We start from the raw sequence: 27,156 nt of genomic DNA on the forward strand, positions 1-27,156 counted from the left end.
AACGAAGTACTTCTGCGATGATTTGATACTTCATGACAATTATTATTATCTTCGAAAAAATATTTTATACATTAATTTATGTTAATATTATAAATGCGAACTTAACTCTGGTTATTACCTCTTCATATTTAAATCGCTAAACCAATTTAGATGAAATATTATAAAGAAAGTTGGACTCCCGGAGAAGAATAGAGGTCACTTTTATTAATTATCCCCTCGAAGGTGTAAAATGGGAAATTAATATTTGTATGTTATAGCTAAAGTTGAATAAATTTCGCGCATGTAAAGCCGCATGTTCAGCTAGTTTGTAGAAAGTGGTTAGTAAAAACGCTTTGTTTTAAACAGTCAGCTGTTGTGAAAGAGTATACAGAATAGGGTTCAAAGAAATATATGCATATTTTTATTATTATTCAATTACACTGCGTATTTTAGCTAAAAATATATTCATAAATAAATTATATTAACGAACATTACATTCGCTATGTAGTCGCAGTTTTGGTCGTAATCGCTTGTTTTACTCATTTTTTGGTCTTTACATATCATTTGAAAGGTTCTGAACTTAATTATATTAGTATGTCTTAAAATAGTCATTCATACAATTTGAAAAACAAACCTATATGGAATTGTACATCCATTGCAAGATTGTGTTTCCGTATTGAAGAAGGTCCATGATAAACTTGTTGGTAGTTCGTGCAAGCCCGTCTGGGTAGGTACCATCCACTCATCAGCTATTCCACCGACAAACAACAATACTCAGTTTTGTTAGGTTCCAATTTGAAGGATGAGTCAGTCAGTTTAACAAAAGTGAGATAACATCTTAGCTCCCAAAGCTTAATTGTGATGTAAGGAATGGTAGATGTCTCACTCAGCGCCAATGTCTATGAGCGGTGAGGACTACTTACCATTAGCTGGCACATCACCCCATCCGACTACAAAAACATCTTTAAAAAAATGCATCATACGTAATCATACAGTTAAATATATTTTTTATTTATCAATAATACATTGACGAAACAACTTGTTCCTTATTGACATAACCAATTGCTATTAGGCAAAGAATAATCAATTTTAATGTAAAAAAATGGATATTGACATAATGATGATGATGGTGATGACTGCTTCGGTCGGTTTGCGGTCGGTGGTACAATGGATGTATTGTAAACTGCAACCCGAGGTCCTGGGTTTGAGCCAAGAGTTGGCCCAACTCAATTACTTATTTGATTCCAGTTTCAATCTGGTCTGAATTTTGCAACTTAACAATTAACACTTCCATAGTTAATTGGTCACGCTCCTGAACTCTCTCCGGTGTCGTCGAATTGCCATCCCATTGGATTATGAGAGTTAGGGATAAAGAGAGCTTTCTGTGTGTACAAACTTACGGACTATAACATATCTTGCTCTCGACTATTCTCTATTGAAACTGGCTATTGTGACCGAATCGTATTAGAAAGACATTACCATCATTCACACAATCCGTTTGTTCTGTCTGCTATTGGGCTCATCCCAAAAAGGCCATAGCCATTCTAGAACCGGGCGTCTTTACTCAAGCACTTCCTAACTATTAACGTCAACTACCAGGCCTTTGTTTCTCGAACTGAATAATCAGGGTTTGTTTTGTTGAGACTATGGTTCACAGCTATACTGGAATTTGTTAGATGGCAATTTAGTAAAATTATTAACATTATTATTATATTATAATATTCACATTAAATTAAAATGGTTTCGTGTTAATCGTATCAATGTCGATGGAATTCTTATTAACATAATGATGATGATGGTGATGACTGCTTGGTTGGTACAATTTATTTATTATTTTTTTTTTTTTACCAAAAGTAATATATTCATATTAATACCTGTTATAAATATAATTATATGTACAACCAGTATGAAATAGGATTTTTTTTCTATAAAATATAAATACAGATAAAATTACATAATGACAAATTCGCGAGTTAATGCAACGATATCACTTAAATTGCACAAAGAGCTTGCGAGTCATGCAAATCTCACTTTCTTAACTCATATGCGTTAGAAAGTGACGATCACGCTCAGGTGACATTAATTTCACTCTGTCACTCTTGCAAATGTTGACAACTTATTATGATCTTAGCTTATCGAATCCGTACAATTAATCCGTTTGCGTGAATACTCTTAGCTCTGCAATAAAAATTAAAATGAATACTTCAAAATATTCAATAATGTAAATTAATTTCGTAAATTTTATTTTTCGTGTGCATTAAAGTTGATTCAGGAAAAAATGTAATTCGAGTAATTTTATAAAAAAATAAACATACGTATTGTCATAGTCCACTATCGTGCATTTCATTGCATCCTGCATTCTTCTAATAATTAACATAACATTTTATGGTCTTTATTTAAAGTGACTTCAATATATGATTTTATTAATCACACATAAAACAAAAACTAAATATCTTTAAAAAGGGCCTTAAATATATTTTATTTATAGTCAAGTCCTGCACTTGTTAGTCTGGTGGCCATTACAGATCTCGCGGTCCTAGGTTCAAGCCCCAGGACAAGCCGATAAAAGGTATTTGGATTATTTGTTGAAAAAATCTCAATAGCCGTAGTGTAGAAGTCACGTTTGAAAACCCGAACTCTTTCTGGTCGTGAGATTAGTTCTATGAGTGAGGGAATAAAGAGCTAATGCAGAATAGCTTCTGTTTTGGCGCACACACTTTTTGCCCTATAATATGTCTACGTTAACTAGTCATCCTTCATATTGGCCGCCGTGAAATCAAAAAAATTATAATCTGGATAAATTATCTGGTTATAATTTTATTTTATATAAATTCAAATTAAAATAAAAGCAATTTTAAAGGAATGCGGTACATTTTATGTATTTTATATAGAAAAAATAAACAATTACATTCAAGTTTGTTTTATTCTCATTTCGGAATATAAAAATACTTTCTTTACATGTATTAAAAAAAAAAAAAGAATTTGTCTGTCCTTGAACATAAACTTGAATAAAAAAGAAAAAGAAATTTTGAAGCTATTCATATCATTGTCAAATAAATAATTAATTATACCTACTCTTAAAAATTATTTAAATATTTAAAATTTAAGTATTATCTAAATAAGGCTTTCATCTTATAAATGTCTGAAATTTATATTATGTTAATATGAGAGTCATAAAGTCAAACATAAAATATAATGGACTTTATATTTAAAATTCATGTAGTTTTAATTCAAAATTCCTGAATTTTAAACTTAAAGGTATCCTTAAGCGACTTTGAGTGTAAGTAAAGGGCTAATTAAAATAGTTACGTAGGCGTTGGCGTGTATTCAACACAGCCTAGTGATTAAATAAACGAGACTGGACCCACGCGCTTACAATACCAATCTATGTGCAATGAAGATTCTTATTAAGGTTGCAATTAACCAAAGAATTTAATTATAGTAACATGAAGCATCACTGATACCTATACGAGATGAATTTTAATGTCTCGAAACAGAACATTTCAAAATAAATACTGAAGTATCCGGTTATTACTACAATAGAGACCTAATGCCGTTTTTAAATCTATTAACTATATTTGAAACATTTATTTAATAAAATATAATCGATTTTTAATCTATTCTAATGTCAGGTGTTTTTTTGTTATGAAGAACTCGTATAAGATTAAACAGTACGAATATTAAAATACTAAATATTAAAATTATTGAGACATTTAGATAATTAGGTATACTTTTGCCTTAAGGCACTTCAGAAAAGTCTAAATTATCTTTAATACCATTACTGTTCCGATCAAGGGATCTACGATGTTAGTTACGTGCCTCGTGCGTGCGTTTAATTAGCTCACTCGGCCTTTAAACCAGAACACAATATGTACATGTGTTACTATTTGGCAGTAGGATAATAATTATTGGGGAAATGGTACTCCCAGTGTTACCCAGATAGTCCTGTCATCGAAAAATGTTCACCTTAACCACGGTGATAACAATAGAATTTAACTAATTCTGTCGAGGTAGTTCTTTCTTTTATTTAAATAAAATATTTAGACAAACATTGACAACGCGTAAGTGAAATTTGTTTATTAAAATAAATATATATATATATATTTAATTTCTTCGCATTTATGAAATAATATTTGTGTTTCAATAAAACTTGAAAGATACCAGACGCGGCTCAAACGACAGCACATCAAGCATGTTAAATGCATTTAAAATATTTTACTCCTTACAAAGGAATTGATTGACAGTACACGCTGGGGAACGTCAGTGAGGAAGCAACAGAATCAAGATGGGCATTCGTTTGAATAATGTAACGTACGGGATCCGCGGGTTCTCTGATGCTATCTGGATAGCTGTCTGAACGGTGATGCATAGGTGCATTTAGATCGCATTCATGATTCAAACACGCCGGCTACGGCTTTCCTTGTTGCCTTTCTATAAAATAAGATAAATTATAATATTCACAGCCTTGTTCGGGTTTATTTTTGTTTTGTTTTTGAATATTACCCGATTTAAAAGGAGGATGTAATGTGATTTGATTCTTACTAGGTATATGTAGCTTGAATGCAAAATAGGTTTAATATATTTTACTTTATTAATGTTATCACAGATAATAGACCACAGACGATCATTAAAAATTTTACGACCATGAAATTACTACAAATCTATTTACTAGTTCTTGTACGACTTTCAAGTCGACCTGATCGCAAGTGGTCCGCTACCATCTGAAGACATTGGTATTGTAAGAAATATTTATCATTCCTCACATCATCAATGCCTCACCAACCTTAGGATCAACGATTTTATGACTCTAGTGGCTTAGTCACCCTTCAAACTGGAACACAAAAATACTTAGTATTGCTGCTTGTCGATTGACGAAACTGCTTTAAGTATCTAGTACTGGGTGCCCTGGTATTCAGACGGGCTTGCACAATGTTCTGACCCGAATAATTGTCACTTTAATTAATTTTAACCCTTCCTGATAATGATTATTTATTTTACCCGGCTTCAAATAATTCTATATAATAAATAAAACTAAACAAATACGGTTTATCATTTACATTCCATATAATGTATAACTTTTATTTATATTTAATAACTGCACGAAATTATTATATTTGGAACTGACTTTCCGAATGCACCCGTAAACGTCAAACATTGCCGCCTGTTGAACATCATGTGATTAAATTTTACGGATTTAATATCGAAATATCTCGATTATACGAAGTATACACAAATCTATGAGAGATCATCAATCTTCTAAGCTTTTTAAATTGTGTCCGGGTGAAATGAGACTTCCATTTACTACTTACTCGATCGCATCTACTAGATCACATCTTAACTATCCACAGACCTATTGAAATACACAAAAAAAATTCTATTCGTTTAGAAGTAATTCAGTTAAATGCTCACAGAAAATACAGAAGACTTTTATATGTGTATAAAGAAGATATTTATGCTGAATGTAAAATGACCTTTTATAGTGGCACCACCGCCGATAGACCAATGTCTGCTCTTTTAAAAATATTAACCAGCTTTACACAGCCAACACATCACCAAACTTGAGATGGTTCTCAATGTTGGTGGACTTTCGAAACTAAGATGCATCGGTCTAACATGCCTGTAGTTACACTGGCTCACTCATATAATATATTATACTATAATAAATTAACATAAAGAGTTATCCGTGAAGTAGTGATTTTAAAAACATACGCGGTTCGAATAATTAACCCCTTATTTTGTACTAACTAATATGGCTGTTTTTGTGGTACATTAATTATACTTATTTTATAAATAATATAAATAAAATCAATAAGGTAAAATTAATATACATTACAAACACTGATGTAAAATTTATACAATGCAAATAAAATTATCATCAAAATCGTGCAAGTATATATAATAAAAATATATTTTTGTTAGCGAATACTACGTATCGGTAATTATAATTTAAAAAAATATTTATATTCAAAGCCAAAAATTATAATGGAATAACTTGCATTTTAAAACAAATTAGCAACATAATATATATATATGGATAGTTTGTTATATAGGTACTGGTATAAGTAAAAAATGGATGATAATTTCCTCAAACATTTTACATAAAATTTAAGCATTTTATTAAATTTTATCGTAACATAATTATACAGAAAGTCATAAAAGTATTCAATGAATAAAAGTCAAAGCAATAAACTAAACTTTTAATGAAATTTAAAAACAATAGCCCATGATCATAAGAAAATAAAGTAACCGCATTTAACAAAATAACCGATAAAGATTTTAACTGAGCAATACACCCGCTTATATTGCAACAAGTATATCCTTTTAGGATGATCTTTTGGTCTTGTCGGTAACCCACGTGTGTACTTATGTAGTACTTGTTTTTACCATGCGACGCTATAAAAGCTAGGATTTAGCTGTATCCCTGACATTGCCCTTGTAGTCTCACTAGAGCAGAGTGGTGGGAAAATGAAAATCCTTACTTTGATCGTTTTCGCATACGCCGCTTGCGGCGCCAGAAGTGAGGCAAGTCCATTTTTGAATAAACTCACTGAAAAAAGTGCCAGACAGAAGAGATTGCTTTGTAAGTATTTTTTTACTTGGTTTTTCTTTTACATATTTCATGTAATTTTTTTATATTTAAAATATTTATATGTTATTTGAAAGTTAGAAAAGATCCTAGTCCTAATGAAGTCTTCAAATATTTTTAAAATAAAGGACTTATCAATATTTTAAAATTAAATGAATCTGAAATCAATGTTTTTAAACTATAACATATTTAACTTTTATAAATAAAAAATTGATAAATTTTCAATTTTATGTTTTCTATAAAAAACTTATATATTCATTATTTTAGAATACCACTAACTTAAATTTTGTACAATTTAATTGAACTTATTATAACCTATTAGAAAAATAGTCTGCACCCATTTTTCAAAATAAGGAACGAATGTCTGTGCACGGACTTTAAATGAAATAAGTGATCACCCAGTGGTCGAAACTCAACTTTAATCATTATTGAAAATTAGAGGATTTCGCATGTTTCGATAATGTTTTTATTTCATTTTTTTTAATATTCATAACACTAAAACTCGTCAATAGAAAACGAAAAAGAATTGAAAGTCGGTTGACAAACGTTTGAGAAAAGGGTATTGAACTGTTTTGTCTTTGTATGTTTATATCTAGACAAGAACATAATTTATTAATTCACGATTGTTACGTTTATCTGTACGTCTTTAAAAGCGGGTGAAACTGAAAATCCCAATTTATATTAATAAATACTAAAACCTCCGAAACGAGCCGTGTTTTCTGGTAAAACGTTTATGTTAAGTAGTATATCCATTTAGGTATTCCAAAAATGTCCACTCATTTATTAATATACTAGATTTCAATTAATCCATACCCAACATTATTGTATACTTTTAAACACACGTCATCGTCATTTTACCATATTTTTTTATGTCAGTCACATCTAAAACGATTGCACTAAGACTCACAACAATTATAATTTAATTAACTCATATTCCCGTGTACAATACCCCTATATTGAAGATACATACATAAATTCATAAAAACTTTAATAATTTTACATGTCTTAATAATATATCCTCAGAAGTCAGCTCCTCAACTGTGTGTTTCTCTTAATTTTTTTATTAAGCATAATCGTTTTATCTTTCATATGATCCAACCGCAAGCTGAACGAAGTTTATTACCCTTGTAATTTTATCTTTCTTATAAATTTATTATACATACATCAATAGTCTCCCGGACACTGACCGCAATGCGTCTTTCATGTTAACAAAGATACATTGCTTCGTAATAAACGAAGCCTAGAGCATTATCACTTTTAATCGAATTGCATCCATTTCTCGTATAAGGAAGGATACAAGACAATATACATTTACTTAAAATATTACTATATGTTAATCAGTTATCTTAAGGTTACTGTTTTCATCGAAATAATGAGATTTACCATACTTGTCGGATATTTTGATGGAAATATTAATTAAATTTTATTGTAGCTTCGAGAAGAATAATAAAAAAAAAACAGCCTGTATCTTAAATTAGATTGCAAAACGATTCATAAATGTATAGTCTATCTTATCATACGTATATGTAATATGGTTCATATAAAACTTAATATTTTTATAAATAGTCCTTGTTAAAATCACAAATGTAGCAATGTAGCTTTAGACAAATGAGACTCAAATCTACTTTGACATGCTCCGAAGCCTCCTTATATTGTAATATATGCTAATTAATAGAGATCCTTTTACATATAATAAAAATACAATGGCATCATCGAAAATATTTAAACTAGACTCTTGACTAGACTTAGACTAGACTTAGACTTGCTTAACACATTTATAGATCTTGGTACAAATTAAGGATTACAGGTTTTAAGGTATTTATTCTAAACAAGAAAGCTTTTCACGTAATTAAATTTTAATTAACTACAGTGGACAAAAACATTAGGGAATCGATAGTTTCTAGATTTATTTTCATATTGCGATCTATTAAACCAACAACAGAAGTAAATAAAAAGAATGAAGTGAAAATAAAATTCACACTAAAATAATAAACAGTAATTAATCAAATATAGATACACCAAAGGCACGGACAAAATAACTGTGGAGAATTAAATATAACGAAGGAAAAAAAAAATCTGCTTAATGTTAATAGATAAAGTAAATTGAAACATGTTTTTATAAAAATATATTATTCGTACTTGTTACCAGAAAATTTACGAAATCATTAGATTATAGAAATAGAACAAAAGTAGAGTAACAACCAACAGACGATAAAAAGATTTTCTTAGAACTGTCAGATTGAACTCTGGTTCAAAAAAGCTTAATTCTGACGGATATACATACATTATTTTTATTTTTGCAGGTTTTATAAGTAAGTATTACAAATATGCAGTAAATCCTTAATAAATATTTTTTAGATTAATATATGATTTCTTTCAACAGTTTATGATGAACAAGGTCGTCTAGTAAAAACCTACGGAAATCCACTTTATCACATTGGACAGAATGACCAAGACAACCTATTCTATTGGAGTTTTTTAAACACATTTTTAAGTCCCATTTTCGTAAGTAACTTTATTTTTTATTTACAACGTATTTATTTCCAAAAGTAACAGTCTGTTAATATCCCACTGCTGGTCAAAGCCCTCTTTTGTCTTTTGAGGAAAAACTTTTAGCTTACTCAACGCTGATCCAATGCGGGTTGGTGGATGCACGTGGCAGATTCTCATCCACCACGTTACTCGCGACGTTTTCGTTCACCAGTGACCACGAGATGAATTATAAATTAGGCACGTGAATTCAATGGTGCTTGCCCCGGGTTAGAACTCAGGGTAATCAGTTAAGATTCACGTCTTGTAGTTCGTCGTCTATTTTTAAAAGTAGAAAACCACTATCAAATTGATCAATTTTTTATTCGTTCCTTTCTATAAAAATGACATATGAATTAATATTTTGAAATATATCACATTCGTTATTATTTTTTAAGTTTCTCCAATACTTGAACTCCGTACTAAGCCTTACATACTCATTATATTTTACTATTTTTAGCCAACAAACTTGGGAAAAACGTCCATTGCTTATATGGTACCAGTCTCCGATGCAGTGATACAGAAGATCAACAAAGATCCCATCTATCAGAACAAGCTCTTCATTCTAACATATAGAGATCCAATAGTGGAAGTCAATCCTCTCTGTGCAGGAAAGCGAGCACAGATACCTTCACCGAATCTCTGCAACAATTTCTTAAACTGCTGGGATGGATGGGCGTTTGAACAGGAATGTCCCACTGGACTGGTTTTTTCCAATGAAGGGTTCTGTGACTACCCCTATAATGTTGACTGCAGAGATAGGAAATTGAAAGGTATGTATTTTTAATACAAACAACAAGTTATCTATTAAAATAATTCAATTAGTTTTAATATTTATCAAATAAACCTATTCAGTATGGAAAAACTTTAAAGAACAGAAGACAAACGAAAAGGTATATTGAAAAAATCATTTTATTTCATAAGTAAAAAATGTCGACATGTCAATTATTTCCTCATTAATTTAGTTAAGTATTTAAAGTAAAATTTACTCAAACTTTTTTTATTTCAACCCAAAACTTATCATCAGACAAAACCATTACTCAATAGTAATATTTAATATTAAAGTTTCCTTTAATTTAAAAAAAATAATTAATATTCTCATTAGCGATTGTATTTGTTGAGAATGTTTGGAATATAAAATATTTATATTTTTTTATTTCCTGCTGCAAAATGATTGACTCGTTAAAATTAATTGAAAGGTTTTGATTAATAATTTTAGTCTTTACATTTTTCCTTATAAATTATATAAATATGTAATTGTATATATATCAATATAACTTCGATTCTTAGAATATTATAAAAGCGCCTGCATTATAATATATAATTCTGTACCATTCAATTGTAGTATTTAAACATTTTTTTAATAATATTAAGAAAAACTTAAAGTATAAATATTAGAAGTGCAAGATTCAAATTTAATAAATATTTTTAAGTAAGTTTTACAATACGCTTACAATCAAGTGTTTATGAACATTTCATCTTATATCAGGGTGGTAGGGCTTTGTGGTGGTGGTAGATCATCATAGGGATTTGGGCATGTATACCTTTCATCAATTATTCATTCACTAAATATCAATACTTTTATACTATTTCTATTCCGGCTTAAACTTGAGTGAGCCAGTGTAATGTGTGTACAGGTGCAAGGTTGCGTCTGAGTCCCATATTTGCCGGCACAATGGTTAAATATGTTTTACGACCACGGCTTCGTTTCATCTATTTTATAGAAAGTCGTGATCATTTACCACCAGGTGGCCCATTAGCCCTCCTACCTTCCGCATTTAGTACATTTACGACATAGACACGGTAAAACAAAGGCTAATAAAAACTGATATACATTTATGTAAATTATCATAAAAGTTTTTTGTTTATTCGTTGAGATCATACAACTTTTACAACTTTTGTATAAATATTAGGTATATTTGTATGTGTACATATTACGTCATTTGTTCTTTAAATGAATAATGAAAACCATATATAATTAAATAATTGACAAGCTGTCGTTTTTGCTTCAAACAAATACTAATTCTTTATTATTATTTTTTGTCTTACTTTTATAGTTTTTAATGTTTGACTGTATTTTATTGGTGGGTTACAACCTTGTTTATTTTTTATTAAGTTGGTAGTATTTTCTCCTGATTTTTCCCCTTCTAAGGATTTTTGGACATAAATTATGACTTAATCAGTACTCTGCCCAAAAAGCTGTGTAGAAAAATCGATGCTTCAGCGGTAAAGCCTGTTGCACCATACAAGTTTTTTTAAATCTTAAGTATGATTTAGTGTTGATATGCAATAAAGAAAAATAATCATTTTGTAAATAAGTACCTATATCGTTTAAATATTAGTAGTAAAATAGTTTACTTATAGAGACGAATATGTTAAAATACTACGTTTTCAAGTTTCCAGTGATCGATTTTTTATTTTTTATAAGGATATCCAGTATAAGTTTCTCAATTTGTCTTCCGTCTCGCATATTTTGAAAACAACTAATGTTTTGCATGGAATTGATTATTTATCATTAAATTTGATTTTCTAAGTTTTTATAATATATGTTAAAAATATATTCCAAAAAATTCTTTCACCTGATGTTCCCTTTGGTTTTATATTATTAATGATATTTTATACTAATCATATATAATATAATATTTATTAATTATTATTTTAATAACTATATACTTGAAATTTGTATCTTTGCAATACAGTCCATACAGTGAATATTGCCCACGGTGCTCTTTTAATTTTACGTCCATAAAATCTTATATAAGCATACAATGTTTTTTATTTATATTTAACGATTTACCTGTAACGCCACAGATCCTAGACCACCCTGCAGCAAGGACTTCGAAGCGTTCAGTAACGAAGCAGACTGTAACGAATTTTTCGTGTGCGTAAGCGGTCTTCCAGTCAGGTTCAAGTGCCCCGCGGATCTCGTCTATAGCGAGGTAATTTTTATCTTATAAATGTTTTCACGACATGATTTGATATTTAACAATATGAAAGATAAAAACAAAAATGAATTAAAAGACTAGGGTACATCATAAGATGTACAAAATTTAATCATCTTCACTAATATTATAAATGCGAAAGTAACTCAGTCTGTCTGTCTGTTGCACTTTAACGGCCAAAACACTGAACCGAATTTAATGAAATTTGGTATCAAACATTCTGAAACTCAGAACTTAAACAAAGAAGGACATTTTTACTTTTTTATGCCTAACAACTGACTACCAGCCCCTAAGCGAGCGAAGCCGCGGGCGACAACTAGTATTATACGATCTTATCTAGATTCGACGAATCTTCCTAGCGTAAAATTCACAATTAAGTTTTTACCGGTCTTATTGACACAATTGATTTACAAAATGTACATCGAACTGGTGATAGCGTTAGGTTAATTTGATCTTACAAAATGATGTATATTAAATAATCAGATAATTTTAATAAGATTAAAACTTCAATAGCATAAGACCTTGGAGCACAAAAAGGTTTAAAAAAATATATAAAATACTTAATATTCTTAAAGTATGCAATCGATCCGTAAATCCTACGTAGATGAACAATTTAATTCTAGATAACAAGGCCACTTGCCTTTCTAATCAAGACACCGCATCATTTTTATTGTATACTTCATTAACATATTACGAGTACCAGAGGCTGTGCGTGTTGTTCGTCACCTACGCAGACGAACCTTTGGAAGAACAAATACAATTTTATCATATTCATTAATTTATTTATTTCTTTTATTATATTATATAAAAGAAGTTCTGTTTGTCTATCTATTCTTCAAATGATACCAAATCGTTCGTAGAATTCGTTCGGTTAGGGTCGCATCTGTGTATTAATATAAGTTTTTCATATTCTTAACACATCTGAAAATATATTCGTATTACGCCCCAGTGCGCGATCATCGGCGTTGATACTTCAAGCTATAAATAAACCAAAGAGTTTTGTATTGGCTATGACCATGTTAAGAAATATCACATTTTGATAATGTTTTTTCGATCGAAACATCGACATATACATAAGGGTCTCTAATAGCAATAGAATATTTTTTATTTCTTTGCAATAACCGAAGCTATTCTAATATGTATTCAAAATATTTTTCAGAATCTTGGAGTATGTGACTATAAAAGTAGAGTTCAATGCAACGTCACTTTTGAAACGACAAAGACTCCATCAATCACACAAATGACGCCATCGTCTTCAGAAGCAAGCTCTATAATACAAAACGTACCTGACTTTACAGCACCAGCTATTCCATCTTCAACGACAGTTCCCACAGATAAGAAAGTCGTGTTAAATAAAATGGAATATAATACGCAAAGTAAGACATTTTCATATTTAATTTTTAAATATTTAAAGATTCATTTCAATGTCATTTCATTATAATGTCACTCTAAATAAATGATCACCAGAATCGAAGCTAGATATTAGGACTTCTAACATAAGTATAGGGTTTGTCAATGTTACCGCTAAATCAGTAATACTTTATATTCTTTAAGGCTATGTTTTATTTCCAAGAGACATGACACCTTAAATCTCATGCTTAAAAGGGCATTGAGCTTGTAAGAAGTACCTTATAAATCATATATAACCAATTTGTATGAGCAAATTTGGCCATAGCCAATGGAATTAAATTGTTCATTCAATAATGACATTATAATTCATCTATAAGCGCTTAATTTTGAAGCAAATAAGAATATTACTGATTCTTTGATAAATATAGTTTGGAAGTATTTTCTAAAAAAACCATCAATAGACCAATGTGATAGTCGATACTGCCATAATCAAGATTAATACATTGTTTACGATTCATTGAGCTAAACTAAAAGTTAATAAATATTACATTTATTAATCAGAAGAAGAATAACTACGATGATATGATCTTTGATCTGTCACCAAGACATAATTTATCTAGAAAGTGTCCAAGCTTATACGATCTTTAGTCATATTACAAGTATAACACTTTTCTTCCTAGTTTGGTCGTCTACACACGTCGCTTTTTCTCGTCAAGACGCCATTCGCCAACTTGAGCTCAGCCGGATGGATCGAGGTAATGAAGATAATTAAATATCACTAATTTTTTGTAAGTTTTTTGTAAGGCTTATAATATTTTTGAAATTGTCATTTATACTTCTTTATTAATTGTGTGTCTTTTAATTTTCTATATTGTACTAAACTATCAGTATTAAAATAATATAAAGAACTACTATGTTTTATTGTGCTAAATTCAATTCAATTTTATGATGTATGCCAATGAATAACCTTAACTTGGTAATTTCTAAAAAAGTATATTTAAATTAAATCTTCAAAAGACTATTGACATTTTTATAATAAATGAAAAGCTTTTTTTGGTTACGACTTTATTTACATTAATTCATAAAAAAATATTGACTTATTTAAGACTTACAACTAGATTTAACGACTAAAACATTGTTCGTTTCGACACAGCACCACGACATATGGTACCATGTCAAAGTGGTTACTTTGAAAGCGACAACTCTTAAGATTTTTTGGCCAACAATTAAATTTTCATTTCCATGAAGTTTAATTTTTTGACAAAAAAACTGGAAAACATATTTAAAAAACAAAAGACGTCGCATTCTTCTAATTTTTTAAATCTCATCCGACTCGAGCGCCTCTTCAGACTGACCTTCAGATTAATTTTCTGTGCTAATTATGTTTTTTTTGAACATTGAACTTATATAATAATCACGTTTTTTAAACTTTTCTAAAGACTGAAGAGGGCTTTACTTTTTAAGCAAATCAAAAGGGTTTAACTTCAGTCTGTCCTTGGAGTCGCTCCTTGACATTCAGAATCCCAACTTCTTGAGGGCCTTCAAGTCGACGTCACCGTAGTAATCTTCGCTGTAAAACAATCAAAAAAGTGTTATAAAAATGCTCTTATCCATTTAATTCTAGACTTCAAGCAAAATAAAATAATTATTTATACAAGTCTTAAAACAGATAACAAAATTTTGTTTATTACACAAATAATCACATATGTCGTTAGTTAATTTCCAAATTAAAATTACCATTAATTTCCGATAAAATGTTAGAAAAATTTGCTTATAACCATTAAGATTTATGAAATACGAAGATACATACCTCTTGTTAGCAAAACCGTCAACGGTTTTGGTATTGTAGAGCAAAAGGCTGGCGAGTATTACTAGTTGAATATATACAGACTAAGAGAACAAGAAATTACTGAAATAGATACAAGATAGTATTAAAATGTTATTAGAAAGTGAATGCAGTAAAATAGGAATTAGAGTGGATGTGAAAGTTTATATTACAGGGAGACATCGTGCATTGTGCAACTATAGAAGAACGAAAATCACACAACATTATAATTTTTTTTTATATATTTTGTTTATTTTTATCACTAAACATAAATCTTAAGTATTACAGTTTCTATATCGAACAACAACACTCAGTCGCAGCGAGAAAACAGTATATAAGTTATTTACAAGGCCGTGGCTGGTACAATCGGAATGTTGATTTTGAATTAGAAGTCCTGTTGCATCGTTTCACATCTTAAACTCATAAATGCAAACCCATTTTCAAACAGAATTATCTTAATTACAACAAATTACAATTCTATTATAAAAAAAAAAGCATGACGTGGTAAAATTCGATCTCGATATTACCTAACAACAGGACGCTATCAAATCTACGTATAATATAAAATAAATATAGCTACCGCAGTATGTTTTCTACAAACTTTCTAACCTGCCTTCCGAAACTGTTATCAAAGGTTACAACGAGAAAAGTATTTGGCAATTGGAAATGAATACAAATCAAATTGGCTTCACTCACTTAAAATATACGAATTTGAACCTGAAATTAAGTCTTGAACACATCAATAGCAACTTTTTATTAACTGAGCTGTGATTTAATATGAAAACCTGTTCAGGTTGTAGTTGCTCGTGCTGTGTTGGGACCTTAAAGTTGTGAGTATTATAAGGTTAGGGGGTGGGAAGTTGAGTATTTAGTTTTCTTTTTGGGGGCGAGGTTTGATCTTGGGCTGGGTGGAGTGTGCTCCGGTGCTCTGGAGGCCGGCGAGCAGTTCGCTCTTGCGGATTGACTTCAGATCCAAATCGCCGTAGTAGTCCTCGCTGAAAAGGTACGCCAACCTTACTACCTCTCGTTTCTACCAACTAAATTACTCTAAGCTTTATATTTTAACGTTTATATTTTCGCAATCTTATATAAAAGGATATTACAATTCTAGCAAGTTTTACTACGAGAAGTTGTGACTAAGAGTATCATTAATTGTGTAACAAGAACTCGTTCACGACGCTCAATATCGAGTGAACTGCCTTGAAATGGCAACAAGAATACTAAAACCTATCCGCTCGCTTTACTCGAGAAATTTTATTTTTCTTTATATTATTGAATTGGTTCGAAAAAAAAAAAACTAAGAAACGACCTTCGTTTGTATTAATTTATACCGGTACAATTGATTTATTTAACGAATTACGTGCTTTTTATAGATAATAGTAAATTGGTGTTAATTTACGTAATGGCGAGCTTAGTTTTAGACGTCATCACAAATGTTACGTTAGATTAAATAAGCGCTCATTATCATTCTCCATTACACGTCGGCATTGACCACGAGCTGTACGTGAATAAACCATAACATTAACAACCCTAGAATCTTCTTCATCCTTGTGGACTTGATGTATGACCTAAATATTTTACATCATCTGTAAACGGCATAACGCATTTTTTTACTCCAGTATTTAGATGGACGTGCTTTTATTTACCTTAACATTATTTATATTATTCTTCATACGCATAATATGTACCGATCGCAGTAGAATGTGCAGATGTATGGTTAGTCACAAGGAAGACAATGGGTTACAGGGACAAAATTAAAGTTGTTATTTGACTTTTAAAACACCACCAGTGGAATCCAACTAGTGAGTTTAGAAGTAAATAGAGTTCAAGTTGTTTAGTCAAAAAAAAAAGTTTTACTTGAATGAGAAGGTAAGTTCACGAGATTAGTTTAAGTGTTATAAAGCTTACCATCCGGGAACATCTTCGGGGTCTTCGCAGTTACCAGTACCATCAGCATCACCGATTTTGAAGACGGTTCCGATCGGGCAACCGTATTCACGGGCTACTCCCTCAAGACAGATGTAGTATTTACGGCAATCTTCGGGGTGGGCATGACGACTGAAAGATCCAGCGTTGGAAACCTCACCAGGAGCGGGGCAAGAGAAACCGTTTGCTACTTCTGAGAAACATTAGATGTATCGTTATTATTAGGTCAAAAAGATAACCAAATCACTTCTTGATCGATAGCTGTACTGTAGCTCACCTTCGTTCTTGCACTCAGGGACCTGGTCAGCCCACATGCACACACGGGCTTCTCTGTCGTAAGCGAGTCCAGGACTGCACTGGTAGCGGGAAGCTTCACCGTTCCAGCAGTTCCAGAAAACGTCACACTTGGCATTGTCAGCGAAGATACCGTATAACCTCGTGCAGTGGGGAGTTGAGATTGGGGGCTCTGCAGACACAAGACAAAGTTAAACCTTTGTCAGTAACAATATAATATATGGTAATCAATAATAATCAATGTTATTGGGCGTAATCCGAGTAAACTATAAAGGAACTTTTGTATCTAAGTCATAATAAGAGTATCTTCGACTTAATATACCTTAGTGACCTATTGATTCATATAATAATATTTAAATTACACAATATTATTAACATTTAAAGATATTTTCTAGTTCGTTTTTAAATACTGTTACGTAGACCAATTTGAATAAATTTCACCAGTTCAAGGCTATTAATATAGAACGTATTATGGAATTTATGCAAACGTAAATGTCAAATCTTCGTATCCATCTGTAGGCATTAACCAAGTGACCTTCAGTTACATCCTGGTAGGACTTGTTACACATTATTATCATATATTCTCCAACCTTGACCATTAGGTCAAGTAAAATATATGATAATTGTTATTAGTATTATTTTAATGTATGATTAATAAACATCTCGATCCTTAAAATGAAATTGTTTCGCTGTATTTCCGCATTGCTTACAAGGTCACAATAATCTTGTACATTAATATTTCAAGCAATTGTCATCAAGGTACTAAAATTATTACAAAAAATCTTTGAGAACATTCAAAATTTATTTTACAAAATTTGAATGGTTTGCCTTTTATTCAATTTTTTTTTTGTCAAGATCGTTTTTTTATTGTATTTTAAAAAATAGTTGAAATGTTTATAACTCACCAAGTTGTGTCCTCTCGCCGCACTCGACATTGTGGAGGTAGTCACAGTTTTCAGTCAAATACTTGGAGTCAGAAGCATCGAAGGCGAGTCCGTTACCACAAGTCTTCAGTTCAGCGACGCCGTTGTCACACTTCCAGTATTTGTCACAAGAGATGTGATGAGGGTAGAAGCCGAAGTCATCGGGACATTTGAAGGATTCTTGGGCAACAGCTACAACAAAAACAAAAGAAAGTAACATTAAATTATTAATACAAGTGTTAGAAAATTTACATTCGTTTATATTTAAATTAAATGAATAAAATATACATATACAAATAAACCCAGATAATCTCAAATCGTCTTCTAAAATTCATAATGTAGTTTCGAAACAAGTCACCTCCAGGTTTTACTCAGCTGTGATTATAGCACGCAACAGATTTTGCAACAGACCGGTCGCGGGCAGGGCCGCTCTTTCTCCGCGGAATGCAACGCGACAAACTTATGTTGAGCAACGTACTAGTCACTAACCTACTCATTGTTACTCATACCAATTTACGATTTATCAGAAAACCGACACTGGATATGAGTTATTAATATCCTAAACGAAATCTCTCACTAATTATCTAAGTTTCACCAAAAAAAAAGAGCTCAATTAATTTATTAATCAATTACTCACGACTGCTATGCTTAAATGTTTTGTACTAATTATATTTAATTACATAGCATGTTGTTACACTTCTTAAAAAATAGAATTCAACTGGAAACAATTATATTTCGGCTCCTTATAGATTTCTTTTAGAGATTTCCAAGTATTTGATTTGTAAGAAATCCGTTAAATATCAATTACGTTTCGTTAAAGTAATTACGTATTTCTGTGTATCTTATGTCATGCTATACCGGTTATGTACAAGTTGACATTTGCAAAGAAGAAGAACGTCTAAGGTATTTCACAATACAATATGACATTTATAACTACAAACATCAAATTATGTAATGTGAAAATTACTAAATTAATGACGAATATATTATCTTTTTTTATATTTTTATATTACCTTTGAAATTTTAATATTTAGGAAGTAATAAACCTAACATTTCTAATAAATTAGATGTAAACGTTTTTGAACGAAACGGTAACACGTCACAATTTAAAATTGTTTTAGAATAGACAAGGAATACTTAAAATAATTATGGACGTTCTCTTTATTGGTTGCATACATTAAAAAGCACTGTTTGGAAAAAAACAAGTAAGTTAATTTTCTATTCAAAAATGCCATAAGCTCATCTACATAAGCGAAGGCAGCCAGTCTCGTTTATTGAAATTTAACGGAAGCGAGGTTAACAACTAACACATTACACAAGATTAAAACTTAATAACCGCAGTTTGAAATAAATCAATTACTAATTCCGGTCAATGTATAAAATTGTCACTTATAACCAGCGTTTATAAAAATATTACATTACAATCTTACGTGTTCAACATTGAATACAATATAAAATACTGCGATTTAATTGTCTTGATACTAGTTAAAATTATTTACCTCGCTGTTTTTTCATATCAAAATATTGTATAATTTCATATTTCGTTTTAAGAGAAAGCATGTCATAACCTATATTTTCAAGGCAATATATGATGTGTGTAATTAGCACTGCGTATGCACAGTGGAGCTTTACGCAAGCGACACCCGAGCCCTGTGGGTCGAGCGTACGCGCAGTTTGCGGCATGACATAATTACTGATCTATGTCGAGTACATTGTATAACAGTGGCAGGTTGTATTATTTGCATGTTTCCGTGACACAAATACTTAGCTTTGATGTGGTTTGACGATTGTCTATAACATTCTTGTTATCCGTAATTAATTCGACCTTTAAAATAAGCTAGGTATAAACGCCATTGTTATTTCGGAAATTCGAATTGAACACAATTTTTATAAAGATTTTTAATTTAAAAAAAAATGAATACACACAATTTTGTATTTTAGCTCAAGGCAACATATTACCAAATATAAAAACACGAATTACATAAAACCGATGATGATTATGTAAATATTTATCGTAAAGGTCATAAAGTGCTAAGTGGTACAGTGAAAGTTTACAATTGACGCAAAACCAGCTTAATGTGGGTGTAACTTTCGATTTCCTTAACATCTCGGCGCTCATCACGACCACGATTGACCTTTAGCCGAATTTTTAACAAAAACTTGATCGATTATATAAAATGTCATCTATTTACATATATTTATGTTAATTTTTTTTTTAATTTGCATATATAATTTTATTAGATAATTTAATACTTTGAATATATTACTATGTTACGAAATAGGTGAAACAGGAGTTATTTATATATCAGAGAACGCATGCTTAAAATTTGCCTCTCGGTATTAATCTCGGTAAATCTCGGTACTTTAACGATCAAACCATTAAATTGATGTATTTTATAAACAGTTAGTATTATTGAGAACTTTTATAGATATATATTCGATCGTACAGTAATAAGATGTCAGTCTCGAGTAAGACAAAATGTATAAGTAATATAAGAGCAGACCTGAATCTTATGGAAGCTTTATGTAACATTTAAATATGATTAGATAACAGTTATTGTCGAGTGTGTAGTGAAAGGAGTTTGGATTTCTCTCAGCACAATTACTTTGAATTTTAAATTGAATTAAAACATAATTAAAATTCTTTATTTTTAATAACAATACTTCCTCGTTGAAATTCGTTACGATAAAGTTATTGTAAGATAAAAGCTATGACCATATAGCACTCATTTTAACCGATGATTACAAGTTTAAATTCGGCTGACCCGCTAATTATTTTAACATTTAATCTTTCCTGTTCATTATCTCGTAAGCGGATATAAAAAAACACATTATGTTGAAACCTGCGTGAATCAGATGAAATTCTATCACATACATATATAGTATGTATATTGTATATCTAATAATCTCTTTAGGCGAGGAATTAGCTAATAGTATAATTTATAAAGTCTAGTTAGTTTACCTTATAAATGTAAAAACAATATATTATTACAAATATTTTGTTTCGGGTCACAAATCGAAAATAGATTTTATATGTCTTTTTTTTTTTTAATTATAAACTAGAAAAAAAATAAACAGTACTAAGCAGTCACGGTAATCATATAACACGTCCTAGCTGTCTCGTAACAGTTACATCATCTTAAATTTAATTTTTCGCACGACTTCGTCACTTAAACCACACTATACACTTTTTATTCAACTACAAATAATAATGAAAACGTGCTCTCTGAAAAGTCGCGTTTACACATAATAATGTAAAATTGATACGATATATTTGTTGATTGCTTGATTTTCATATAAGCTTAATGTTAGTATTATCAATTTATAATGATAATAGTTTTATTTATTAAATACAAATTAAATTAAGTATTTAAATAAATGCTTATTTAATCTCCATGATGAATTTCATTGATTCGCATGGATTTCCATACAAAAGATTGCAATGTGTGTACCTGAAGAATAAAAACAATACAATACAAGGGCCGCGTGAGTCTATTTATATCATCGTGTCGAAGGACAGACAATCTCCGACGAATAATACCAGTATAAGCTCGAGATGCTTTGTGATTGAATATAACACTATTTATAAAACGTGACATATACAATTTACACTATAATGCATCCGCTTTATGTGTCTAAAGCCTTGCACGGATTCTTCGAATAATCGATAACGATTTAGTATCCTTAGGACTTTATCGTTTTAAATTTTCAGCATATTTTAATATCAATTACAATGAGCACCGGATATGTATGCCATCGAAGGACGTACTGAGTTAGAATGATTGTCAGTCGGCCTCAATGTCCTATTTGACGTCTCATAACTGTAAAGTGACTTACGGAAATGCATAGCTAAAATATCGTTTAATTACGTATAGTGTCCAACTCACAACCTTCATACAAGAATGAACAGAATTACAGCGTATTGTTAGGTATGGGTATCATTGTTGAAAAAAAAGAATTTTTGTGCACAAAACAATTAAACTTCCGTTGCATTGTTTCGTTTAGAATCTCCAATTAAACATATATTTTTTTAATCTTACGTTCAGTAAACCCCTTGATAATAAGGTCATCACCGCCAATATATATGCATGGAACAAAATATAAATCAAATCAATTTTATTCAAGTAAACTTCACTACGAAGCGTTTTTGAATCGTCGATATTAAAAAACTACCACCGTTTCGGAAAGCAGCCTCCAGCGAGAAGAAACGGCATCAATATTTCGTATACCGTTAACACATCGCCAATAATGAGAACTAGACTTGTCCTGTCCTAGTAACACTGGCTCTCTCATATCAATGACGGTATAATTTTAATAGCAAGATAATGTTCGAAATCTAATAATAAATCTAAAATAAATATAACGATTAAATGATGGCCTCGTGCGTCTGTGCACTCAACCAGTGTGATCATTTTCACCGAGTTTTCTTTATTCTTGAGAAATTCAAACACGCACATCGAGACTGTATAATTGAATACTTTCACGCAATAATAACTTTATGAATATTTAATTTTAATGACCATAAAATTTCGCGATCGATTATTTTGTGAACTTAAAATCGTAATTATCTTTACATGTCTTTAAAATATTATTTTCAACCAATTTGTGCTGTTACCCTTTGTTGCAACTTCGACATTATAGTTATCGGTTAGCACGAAAAATTATTTCGATACGATCTATTTACGAACTATTTAAGAACTTTAGCAATGATTGCTTTATAAAATATAACTTAAAAAGTATATTACGCAAATCATACGTAGCAATTTCGTGAGAACTGGGTACGTGCCAGAAATAACGATTGATTGTTAAATTCCATAATCGAATCGATGAAAGGAACAACGTCCTGCTAGGATGAGTAACAATTTAAATTCTATTACTGTTTCGTAATAACTTTTGCATAATAAATATATACTTCAATAATAACTTATGCACATTGTGTCATATTTACCTACAGTATTACAAAATGTAATAAAACAATGAGATTGACAAATATATAAACTATTTCAAAAATATTTATGAAATATGTCATTGAACTTTTATAAAATATGTAGATATTTCAAAACGATTAAGCTATTCAAATATTAATTAATAGTTATTATTTTTTTTAAATAATTAATAAAGCAGTAAGCACTCATTAATTTTTAAAATGAACGTTTGAACAAGTAAAACTTTAAGAACTTGAACTGTCAACTGTTTACGTACTCTTTCTTTAATATAATTTTGGAAAATAAGTTCATAAAATAACCAAATAATTCTTTTATATTTATGACGAACATACAAGGATTTATTTTTATTTTTGATCGATCTATTTATTATAATTATAGTAAGTTAATAGACTTGAAAGTGTTTAATATTGCTTTATGTTGCTCAACGATTTGTGTTACAAAACATATAAATTATGAATGTATTAATATATATATATGATTAATTTATTATGCAATTTTCATTAGAAATGTCACGATAAAGTTTTTTTTTATATACTTTTTTCTTGTATTTACGGGATATATTTTTTATTGACAGAGTTTTTGCTGTTGATGTTCTGTTTAATATTTGTATTTTGGTACGCAGTATTATGCAATTGAATGTGTTGGTTAGAAAGTTAATGGGGGCGTTAGCATTAATTGCTTCATTTATCAGATTACGTCGCTTTAAGATAAATTATAGTATAGTATATCTAATTAACTTAGTGACTATTTTTTAAATTATCTGGGCTATTATTATAATCTGAAATAAATTTAATCTCAAGTACTCAAATACATTTAAAATTTTTTTGAAAATGAACGAATATATTATTCAATCTGAGATTAGCTCAAAAGATATATGAGTAAAATTGATATATATTTTTTTTACTTCGTAAGGTGTAGGATTATATTTTAATCACAAATTTTATTATTATAAGCTAATGGAGAAGCGGAAAAGCGGTGGATAATGTGGCTATTTTTGTATTTGCTTACATATATTTTCTCCTTTTTAATATTTTTTTTTTATTTATTCAAATCAAAATGATTATGAAAACTCATCTTCGGAGTATTGAATAATTCTTTTCTATTTAAATGAACGATGAATGCTTTTTCATGTGATGTTATCTACACAACAACATTGACCATTCAAAGGGACACGTAATGTATGTCCATAGAGCGAAATGACTGCAATTTCTATTCATAGCACTTTCTGCCGCTACGCAAGCAGTGTGGAAACCAATATCGATAACACTAACAGCTTTCGCGTTCGCAATTATAGCCTGCGATCGCATATTGACACAATATCGATCCTTCTTAACACACACTATCCGCTCGCTTCGCCGCACCCTAAATATTTCAAATTCTACGTACCCACGCCGAGGGCGGCTGCTAGCACTAATAAACACCGTGAATTCATGGTTAAACAATAAGTCCTTGCACGGGAGTAGTGGTCACTGTAACGTTCTAGCACACACTGCGGGCGGGTGAATGGGCGGTGGAGGCTTTTATATCGGGAAGCCGAACGCCGCGTACGCGCCGCCGCCGCGTTGTAGAAAAGCGACGTCATAGTCCGGGCGCCCGCGCCGGCCCCGCGTTCCCTATACCATCAGACTCTAACTCTCCTGTAGAGTAAGCTACACTTCAATTTTTGACGCTTAACTTGTAACATTTATTTAATATCCATGAACAATTATTCAAAATTGTGCTTTTATTATTTAATATTTTAAATATGCATTTTGATTATTATTCAGCATGGTTCATTATGCTAAATAATAATATAAATGAAATAAAAAAATAAAAATAAACCCACTAGTTATTTGATTAGTAAAGTCATGTTTAAACAAATATTTTATTTACTTTAACAAATATATTTTTATAAATTTGCTTATGTGAAGTTTAAATTACATTTTTATATGCGTAATATAAAATTCCCAGCTTTTAAAATAATACGTTTTAAATGTAAACATTTACTTTTTCATATTCATGAATGACGTGATTTTGAAATCACGTCGTGAATATTATACAGTGTGTTTCATAAAGGGCATCACTTGATCAGTGAAGGTGAAAGTTTTTATATCAACGAGATAAATCTCGTACACCGTAAGTACAATCATTGACCCTCAGATAATAAGCCTTGAATAAAATATGGTAACTTGGTCTTAAAAGGAAGAACTTCTAGGGTTAAATACGATCAACATTCTAAATAAGCATACGTACTCACTATTTTTTTTTCTAAGAGCCCATAACAAATAGTTATAAGTCGGTATTAAAGAAACCTTTTTAAATAAAAACTTAAATTTTATCTCTGTGCCAAAATGAATACAATTTAGTGTACTAGTTATTTTATTGTCACTAGTTGCAAAAGTGTTTAAAAAATGTCAGTTGCAAGATGAGATCCAAACATACTAACAGGTGAACTTAAACAAAAGCTTATAAAAATAATTGTAACGTGTAATTATTTTCCATATCATCAATAATTTTGTCACTGTGTTGATTATATTATTTAGTTGAGTCTGTATTTTTATTGTTATATACCTATCAGAATTTTTGAGTGCATATTTTCTTGGTAGTAGAGCTTTACGCAAGCTTATTTTATACCCAATAATAGTAAGTATTGCTTTTTTGCGGGATTTAAGGGTGAGTGAGCCAGTGTTATTGAAGGTACAAGGGACATAACATCTTAGTTCTTTATTTTGATTGCACGTTGGTGATATGAGAAATGAATAATATTTCTTACAGTACCAATGTCAATGAGTAGGGGTGACCACTTGCAACCAAGCGGCCTAATTGCATACGTATTCGACCAAAAAAAAAAAAAGATATACCGTAAAACCCTGGTGAGCTTATATTCATCATCATAACATTTTATGTTTAGGGAGTAATTATACTAATTTAAATTATCATAATAAAATTGAAATAAAGATTTTTTTTCTAATATAATCTTAGACTTAATTTAAAAACGAGTATCTTATCCAACAACAAAGTTTCACAAGTTACTAAAATGCCAAATAATTTCGGATCGCATGACACGCGTATATTCATCTAAATTGCAAAGTTCGTGACCTCGATTACAGATTCTCCGACTGTTAAAAAGTGCATTATGCATATGTATGTGTGTATGATACAAGAAGTGCCGACAGATGAATTCATATGCTACTGATAATTTTGGACAGTCAATTTTCAGACCTGAAACTGATTGAAAAAAAAAAACATTAAACCTTAACACATTTTAATAATTTTTACCAATGTTTATTATATTTTATTTATATGTATAATTACCATCTAAATAAATACATGTATTTATAATAAAGATTTTTAATATAATAATCCCATTCTAAACTATATTTAAAATTTCCATACTCTAACTTATCAGAAACTTCATTAAAGATCAAGTACCAAATTAATAAATATGTCACTTCTAGACGCACACATACAGACTATATTGTTAATAAAAACATTTTTTTTTAAATATATATCAATATAATATTGCAGAGAGCCGAGATGGCCCAGTGGTTAGAACGCGTGCATCTTAATCGATGATTTCGGGTTCAAACCCAGGCAGGCACCACTGAATTTTCGTGTGCTTAATTTGTGTTTATAATTCATCTCGTGCTCGGCGGTGAAGGAAAACATCGTGAGGAAATCTGCATGAGTCTAATTTCAACGAAATTCTGCCACATGTATATTCCACCAACCCCCATTGGAGCAGCGTGGTGGAATATGCTCCGAACCTTCTCCTTAAAGGGAAAGGAGGCCTTAGCCCAGCAGTGGGAAATTTACAGGCTGCTAATGTTATGTAAAAAATGTAAATAATAATTGCAAAAACGAAACAAATATAAAA

General features: G+C 30.5%; 2 protein-coding genes across 3 annotated transcripts; one reads left to right on the plus strand and one right to left on the minus strand.

Annotated features, from left to right (window-relative positions):
• Positions 1-6,393: 6,393 nt before the first annotated feature.
• On the plus strand, positions 6,394-14,294 carry LOC113392336 (uncharacterized). The gene is made up of 6 exons (XM_026628718.2): positions 6,394-6,559; positions 8,949-9,070; positions 9,555-9,867; positions 11,906-12,033; positions 13,196-13,412; positions 14,067-14,294. Exons 1-6 carry the CDS (start codon positions 6,445-6,447, stop codon positions 14,156-14,158), a joined length of 987 nt encoding a protein of 328 aa, XP_026484503.2. The 5' UTR covers positions 6,394-6,444; the 3' UTR covers positions 14,159-14,294.
• A 448-nt stretch (positions 14,295-14,742) lies between these two features.
• LOC113392337 (protein obstructor-E) lies at positions 14,743-24,917 on the minus strand. 2 transcript variants are annotated; one of them, XM_026628720.2, is made up of 5 exons: positions 24,687-24,917; positions 18,337-18,546; positions 17,415-17,603; positions 17,120-17,330; positions 14,743-14,956 (listed from the first exon to the last, which is right to left on the minus strand). In XM_026628720.2, exons 1-5 carry the CDS (start codon positions 24,880-24,882, stop codon positions 14,902-14,904), a joined length of 861 nt encoding a protein of 286 aa, XP_026484505.2. In that variant the 5' UTR covers positions 24,883-24,917; the 3' UTR covers positions 14,743-14,901. The 2 variants fall into 2 exon arrangements, with proteins under 2 accessions (XP_026484505.2, XP_026484504.2); XM_026628719.2 differs by lacking the exon at positions 14,743-14,956 and adding an exon at positions 15,442-16,206.
• Positions 24,918-27,156: the final 2,239 nt, after the last annotated feature.

This window comes from Vanessa tameamea, chromosome 5 (genome assembly GCF_037043105.1).
Source record: "Vanessa tameamea isolate UH-Manoa-2023 chromosome 5, ilVanTame1 primary haplotype, whole genome shotgun sequence".
Lineage (NCBI taxonomy): Eukaryota > Metazoa > Arthropoda > Insecta > Lepidoptera > Nymphalidae > Vanessa > Vanessa tameamea.

What these genes read in the sequence shown, in the direction of transcription:
- LOC113392336 (XM_026628718.2), top strand. Translation starts at nt 6,445, where the DNA reads ATGAAAATCCTTACTTTGATCGTTTTCGCATACGCCGCTTGCGGCGCC. An exon ending in CAGAGATAGGAAATTGAAAG is followed by an intron (nt 9,868 to 11,905) that starts GTATGTATTTTT and finishes GTAACGCCACAG; the next exon opens with ATCCTAGACCACCCTGCAGC. An exon ending in CGGATCTCGTCTATAGCGAG is followed by an intron (nt 12,034 to 13,195) that starts GTAATTTTTATC and finishes AATATTTTTCAG; the next exon opens with AATCTTGGAGTATGTGACTA.
- LOC113392337 (XM_026628719.2), bottom strand. Translation starts at nt 24,882, where the DNA reads ATGACGTCGCTTTTCTACAACGCGGCGGCGGCGCGTACGCGGCGTTCG. An exon ending in CGGCGAGAGGACACAACTTG is followed by an intron (nt 17,604 to 18,336) that starts GTGAGTTATAAA and finishes TTGTGTCTGCAG; the next exon opens with AGCCCCCAATCTCAACTCCC. An exon ending in CCCTGAGTGCAAGAACGAAG is followed by an intron (nt 17,331 to 17,414) that starts GTGAGCTACAGT and finishes AATGTTTCTCAG; the next exon opens with AAGTAGCAAACGGTTTCTCT.